Source organism: Sapajus apella, unplaced genomic scaffold (assembly GCF_009761245.1).
Source record: "Sapajus apella isolate SASKATOON/1434 unplaced genomic scaffold, GSC_monkey_1.0 scaffold104, whole genome shotgun sequence".
Classification (NCBI taxonomy): Eukaryota; Metazoa; Chordata; class Mammalia; order Primates; family Cebidae; genus Sapajus; species Sapajus apella.
In genome coordinates this window covers 1,517,396-1,525,005 of record NW_022437044.1, presented here as the reverse complement: position 1 = coordinate 1,525,005, position 7,610 = coordinate 1,517,396, and the positions used below count along the sequence as shown (strand labels likewise).

Below are 7,610 nucleotides of genomic sequence, written 5' to 3'. Positions count from 1 at the left end.
ATATGTATATCATAGATAGTATATATATATAGTATATGTATATAATAAATATAGAAAAAAAAAAAAATGTATACACCATATATGTGTACAAATTTATATATTATATATAGTAAGTAAAAGTGAATACCAAAATACTCATTATGGTTTGTGGTCTTTATGTAGTACTGGTTTTAGGGGCAAATGTTTTATGGTTGTGCTTTTCAGGTAAAAGCTAATAATTCTGATGTAAAAAGGTTCTGTTTGTATGTGTACATATTTACTTGAAATTGGGCTTGAGTGAGATGAAACAATGTTATGTGGCCTCAGAATTAAAAATGGAATCAGAAAAGTTTGGAATTAAGGGATTTCATAATTCAAGCACCTCCTTTTACAGAATCTGCAGGGATTTACTTAGAACATGTTTCTTCAGCCCAGTAGTTCTTAAGCATGGCAACACTGATGCAATCTGCATTAAAGGAACAAGCATTGTATAGATAATCAAAATACAGTTTGCTAAACATCAGCATATTCTAATATGAGTTGACCTAATGCAGTTATACTTTAGGTGCAGGGTGGTTATAAGCGTAATTGCTTCTATTGCAAAAGTCAGTAGGATTTCTTGTTATTCTAAGGCTATTTGTATCTCCCAAACTGATTATTTTGACTGGGTTTAATTCATAATCTAAAACACTTGGCCTCAAATTGATTTTTAATCACTCCTGGTCAAAATATGTATGTTTCCCTCTCTCCCTTCCTTTCTTCCTGCCTTCCTCTTTCTTTTTTTCTTCTTCTATTTTTCTTAAATCATTTTTGCTTTGTTTACCTTGAGTGTGAAAGTCCAAATCAGATGTTACCTTTTAACATCCTCAGGCCACTGTCACTAGTGGTGGTTTGCTTAAGTGCTTGCTCCACTTGCTCCCGGCGCTTTGATTCAAATTCCAAGGCTTCCTGCAGTTTTCTCTTGGTTTTTTTCTCCTTCTTCAGGCGCTTTTGCATGGTAGCTGAAATGTAAAAATGTAGTTTGCAAAGACTTGATCAATGAAATAGGGATGCCAGTTTTGGTGAATTATAAACCACAGATACAGGTATAGACACAGAGAGATATGGAAATGTTTCACTTGACATATAATCAGCATTCTTTTTGTCCTAATTTTTATTAGGTTCATTTAAAGAATACTTTATTTACTGTAGTTCAATCACACAACTGACTTCTTTCTATTTTCATATTTCCAGACTGTACGTTCTGTAATACACGTGCATTTGTATGATGGTGGCAGTGGTGGTGAAGAATTGTCTTCTACTTTGACTCTCTATATGCATTTAATGATTCATTAAACATTTTCTAATTCTCTTAAAGAGATATTCTTATACAGTCATAGGCTGCATAATGATTTTTCAGTCAATGATGGATCGCATATACAATGGTGGTTCCATAAGATTATAATGGAGATGAAAATCCCTATCACCTAGTGACATTGTAATCATCCTAATGTCCTAGTGCAATGCATTACTAGTGGGTATGTGGTGATGCTGGTGTAAATAAATCTACTGTGCTGCCAGTCATGTAAACAACAAACTTTCAAGTAAGAAAAACACTTTTATCTCAATTTTATAGATGAGGAACCTGAGTCCTTGACAGATCAAGAAATTTACCCAAGACAACATAGCTACTAGTTTTCAAAGCATGAAGACCAAAGATCACATAGGTAGTTGTTCCAAAGCCTAAGGACCATACAGTTGGCCGGGGGACCACGGTAGGTGACCTCCAAGGTTTCTTGTAGCTATATTATTGTATGATTTTAAGTGTTTAATCTGCAAAGGGTATTATTGTATATGTATAAGTGTGTTTAATCCAAGTAACACAGTCTGACTAGCAACCAAAAGGGAATTAGGTAGAAATTTTTTCTAAGTGTGGAACATTGCTTTCTTCAATTGGAATAAACAAGTTATAGGAATTATTTTAATGCATATATAGTTTTATATGTAGTTATCTGTATTTTTATATATGTAGTTACATATATTTTTCATATATAATAATATAAATAATATACATACATATCACACACACACAGACGAACACAGTATTTTTACTATATTTTTGGAAAGATGTTACTTTACAATCATAATATCAATTTCTCCTCTGTCTTTTCCATCATGTGACTTTAGGTAAAGAGTAAACTCTTTGTCATAAAAAGTTGGGTATACTGGGTGTGAGATCTTTAAGGAAGTATAAAGAAACTTTAATAATTATCTAGAACAACTATTGTAATCGGGAGAATACTGAAATTCAGAGAGATTAAGTACATAGTTTTTATAAATCAATAAAGATAACAGTACTTTTCCATAATTATGATGGTCATTACATATCAAATGCTGAAAAAAGTGCTGGGCTACATATTAGACACTTGATAAGCATTAACCCTAGTAGTATTAGTAGTCATGATAATAACAGTAGAAGTAATAATGATAGTAATAGTATTCGTGGTATCGTTATGATTATATTACGACAAACGCTAAATTTATGAAATACAAATACTTCCCAGAAAATTTGACAATAGATACAATATTATACCTACCATGTCTAAAGAATTTTTAAAGTATAATAGATATGAATTATAAATACAGACCTGATGGGTCTATAAAAAGTCGGTGAACAGAAATCAAAGTAAATAGATCCCTAAAAGTTACAAGCCAATTTTACCGTATATAGCAAATTTTCATAAGGCAATTTAAGAATCTTTTTATATTTAACATATAATTTTTTGGATTTTTAGCATTAAAGAAACTCTCAACTAAAGAAATGTAAATTATGACTGTTAATCATAGTAGTCTATTTTCCATACCAAATATCAGAAATATATCAATTTCTCCAAAGCTTAAAAAGATCATTTAGTCTTTGCTTTGTAGTATTTAATGAATCTGACAAGTTAAGCAAAACAGGTTTAATTATTTTTAAATCCAAAGGCTAAGTTTCCATTTTGAATGAAACCAATGATTCCTAGGCCCTAAGGAACATATATAGTATGTTTTCCATCTTATAAAACAAATTTCTTAGTAAAACATGCTACTTTCAATTAGTATAAAGTTAGTAGATTTCATGCAACTGTAGTCATCTTTCTTTGTTCAGGAAGTTATATCTAGATTATGGATTTTCACTTCCTTTCTTTTCCTGTCTTTTCCACTCTCACTCTTTCCTAATTTTAGGCTTTGTGACCCTTCCACAGAAGAGTAAGCAGGGAAGGGAAAGAAGCTGAAATTCATAAATGCCACCTGTACTGCCGTTTCGTATTTTATGACAAATATAAGGAAGATGTGGAAAGTATTGACTGAAGTGAGGTTTTTAACTTTCTGTGATTTTTGATATAAACTAATCTCATTTATTCATTACTGTAGATAATCAAGTGGCTACCCCTAGTTGGAAAGTTAATCCTATTTGTGAACAATTCTGAATTTCTCCATTCTTTCCCTTTTGTCTCCATCCTTACTTCTGCTACTCTAATTCAGTCCTCTTCACCACTGCCCGGATGACAGCAATCTCTTTTTGCATATTTTTTTCTCTAGTTTTGCATGCACTCCCCAAATCTATTCCCAATATGGTAGCGATCAATCCAATTGAAACCAAATCAGATCATTCCACTGCTTATCTTTTAATGCTTCACATCACCTACAGGATAAAGTCCAAGCTTTTATATGGTTAAAATTGTCCTTCATAATTCAGCTTCTACTCCCAACTTTCTCCATCATCTCCCACTAGTCACTTCAAAAACCTCAAAGACATTATAATAAATTGTATTTATTTATCTATGTGTGAGCTTTCTTGTGCTCAAGGCTTTGCTAACCGATACCTCTGCCTAGAATGCCCAAATCACTCAGGTTTTCACAAGCTTTTTTGTTTTTGCCTTCTGGTTTTTCAACATTTAGATTCAGGTGTTAGCATCAGGAAGGCTTCCTTAACCACCATCAGCAAACTAAGCTAACTACCCAATCTCTGTATAATCATGTTGACTGGGCATGATTGCTTTTGCCGCTTTGTTTTAAAAGTAAACGGTTGCACTAGCTCTCTAAAACATAAATCCCTAAAAAACATGGACTGTTTTTTTAATTCATGTTATAATCCCAAAATCTAACACTGTGCCTGGCAAAGAGTAAACATTTCATATATAAGGAATTGTTAGATTATCTATATTCAGGTGAACTTTATGAAATTGTGAGATAACAATAAAATATTCATGTTTCCAAATCTACAACTGGCCCAAAGTGCAGACATAATTCATTTTCTTTTAGTATAAGAGAGATGGCATATATCATTTTTTTTCAGTAATTCCAAGATATTTCAAAGAATATTTCTATTAGTGTTGAAAATACATCCAAAATAATAGTCACTCTATAATTGAACTTGTAAAACTTACTTCTGCTTTGAAGCTCAACTGCAAGTTGTCTTTCAAGGTTTTCTCTAATTTCTCTCTCTCTATAGAGCTCCAGTCGCAGGTCCTTCTTTTCTTGTTGTATCTGCTTCTCCTGGATGCGAGCATTATCCAAAGCCACTTTCAGTAGACCCTGTCAAAGTACAGGACATGACATGCAGTTCATCTTACCTGTTTTAACTTATCAAATATAAAATAATATATGTAGGTGCTAATGTCTTGTATTACATTTATTTTGTTTATAGAAATATTGTTGACCTGAATGTTGGTCAACAGAGTCTCCACGGAGGACAGACTATCAGCAAAAATGAATGGTCCAGGGAATCCAGCGGGCAATGCCTGCCCAGGAGTCAGCTGTATCTTGTCCAAGGGTGACTTCATTATTGGAATGTGAACTGGCACCTCTTCTGCAAAAACAAAATTAATATCAGAAGGTTCACAGAATAAGAGATCAAAAGTCTCACTAGGACACCTCTACTAGGCATCTATAAATATTTTGTTTATAAAATTAATGACTGACAGTCTCATAATTAGAACTCATATTCTCCAGCTGCCTCTACTTTCAGAAGATAAATATTTAAGTAAAGAACTTGTTAAAATGAAACAATGCTTATGGCTAAAGAGATATAAAACCTGAAGAAAAAAACATAAGATACATACAATTGACATTTGCGTTTATGAATATCTATAAATATTCAGATCACTTCCTGGAAAAATATAAGCAACATTTTATCTTTTCTCTCTAAATCTATTAATCTATCAATCAATTTATTTATCTTGATTAACAGCTTTATTGAAGTATAATTTACAAACAATAAAATTCACCTATTTTAAGTATACACTTCATTTTTAGTAAATTTCCAGAGTTGTCCAATCATTACCACAAATCTATCTTAGAGCATCTCAATTCTCCCGTAAAGACTCCTCATGTCCATTTACAGTTAATCTTCTCTTCTACCTCAGCCCCTAGAAACCATTAATCTGCTTTATCTCCAAAAGTTTGCCTTTTCTGAATGTTTCATATAAATAGAATCCTACAGTAAATGGTCTTTTGTGTCTGACTTCTTTCTCTTAGCATGTTTTTAAAACTTATCCATGTTGTGGCAGGTATCAGTGGTTAATTTTTATTGCTTAGTAGTATTTCATTTCAAGAATATTCTACCTTGTGTTTAAATATTTTCTAGTTGATGAATATTTGGACTGTTTCCAGTGTTACTTCTTATTTCATGAACTATTCCTTATCAGAAAATAACATGTATGACATAAAATTACAAGTTATATCTATTCTCTCCTTCTATTTTTATGTTGTATTCTTCAACATTCTCATTACTCGATAAAGAGATATGAGTAGAAATTTTGTTTATAAATGTTTTATATTTGCCTCAAACAGATACACCTTATTATGAAGGGAATCCCCTCCTACTTTGAGAAGCTTGAATCCTTGGTTATTCTGGCTGACAAACTTTCATATGACCTGTATGAATTTGACAAATTTTCTTCTGTAACAACATATGTAAAAAGAAACTGCCAAAGAGAGATAACCTTGGGATTTTAACAAAACAAATTCAGTTACTCTTAATTGGGTCCAACAGCAGTGCATGTTGGGGTGAATCATAGCACCTCAAACAGTTACTCTGCTCACTGGAGTCTCTTTATTTCAGTAAGAGGGCATAGGCAAAGTTTGAAAAAGATACATCTGTCTGGTCAGAAAGAAATTTCAGTGACTCCATATATTCTGAGACTCACTCAAGAAAAAAAGACTTGGCTTGAATCTAGACATAACCAATTTCACATGGTTTAGAAACAAACAAAAAAATGTCTATTGGTTCTGGTTCCTGTAGATATGGAATATGGATTTGTCATGTATTAAGACTTCATTTTTCAACTGTAAGCAGTCTACATATGTAGTGTGCACAGTCTTGAACCCCACTGATTTCACAGTTTTCGTTTGCTGTGGAATTTCTTGTGTGCAAAGTTGGGCCATCCATTTGTGGGAAACTTCACTGAGATTACTCAGTACCATCTCCAAATAAATGACTCTTAATATATATCACCTTCATATTTTTTTATATTTTCAAACCAATAGGAATTTTAACAATGCTAAATGATTATATTAGAGTCAACAGTTTCACACTGTTTAAATCCAAATGTTAAAAAGAGTATTTGTTTATTGACCCTAAATAATTCAATAAAATGCATAAACTATACCATTAATTTTCTTTAGCATAGAAAGCTATAATGAGTAACTGAGGGAATGTGTTCTCTTTCCGGGTCCAGAAGGGGGCGTAGTTTTAGCGCCATGCCCCCCTCCCATCTCTCTCCATCCGGGAAATTTAACGGCTTAAATTTCGCGGGTGCGGGAAGAAACAAAAAGTCAATCACTCCAGCGGAAGTTCTAAGGAACTCCTTTCATTAGCCCTGCGTCTTAGAGAAGGTGGGGATTCTTCCCAGGTTAAAAGTCCCCTTCTTCTACAGTCCTTTGGACTCCATGTTTGGGTCCCCTTCCTCGAACACTCCCTTGTGGAAGCCATCTTTCTCTCTCCTGGATTTCCCTCTGGAGTCCCCTTCCACACTCTCTTGTGGAAGCCTGTCTTCCCCTCCTAAACTCCGTCTCTCTCTATTCCCTTCCACTCAGTGTGGAAGCTGCTTTCCTCTCCTGGATTCCATCTTTCTGGATTCTCTCACTCAGTGTGAGAGTTAGCTGTTTCTTTTCCTTCTCCTTCTCCTGTTTTTTTCTCTCTCTCTCTAAATAAATCACTTTCTACAAACACTTTTGAGTCCAGCATTTACTGGGCACTGCGCCGTGGTCCCCTCTCTCATTCTTGAGATGGCAGGAGACCAAGAACTGGAGAAATGTCCTCTCAGGGGAACTGAGGGACCTCCCCTGAACCCCAACATAACTTCCCAGGAAATACTTTTTAGTAAAACTTTAAAAACAGTATTTTGTTCCCAGATGCAAGTGTTTTCTACAACTTACTTGTAGTTTATTTTCATACTCCTTAGTTACATAAATCTGAATATTTAAAAATTAACCCTATACTCTTATAAGACATTTACTTACTTTTTTTTTTTTTTTTTTTTTAGTGGTAGGTTTAGAAGATGTAAATTATTCCAGAGGGAATCAGCACATTATCACAAATTCTGTGACCTTATTCAGTTTTTATGGTTTCATTTGAAGTATTAGCTCATAAAAACACTATTAAAACA

The 7,610-nt window shown here is 33.5% G+C and overlaps 1 protein-coding gene across 4 annotated transcripts in view; it reads right to left on the bottom strand.

The window, feature by feature from the left end:
* The window catches only part of DACH2 (dachshund family transcription factor 2), a 660,631-nt gene that overhangs the window by 16,424 nt on the left and 636,597 nt on the right, over positions 1-7,610 (bottom strand). For 2 of the 4 annotated variants that reach the window (XM_032258714.1, XM_032258711.1), the window contains exons 8-10: positions 4,632-4,810; positions 4,389-4,536; positions 834-980 (exon numbers count right to left, since the gene is read on the bottom strand). In XM_032258714.1, coding sequence (XP_032114605.1) covers positions 834-980; positions 4,389-4,536; positions 4,632-4,810 — 474 coding nt within the window. The remainder of the gene's footprint in view (positions 1-833; positions 981-4,388; positions 4,537-4,631; positions 4,811-7,610) is intronic. The other 2 variants (XM_032258715.1, XM_032258713.1) reach the window with 1 other exon arrangement.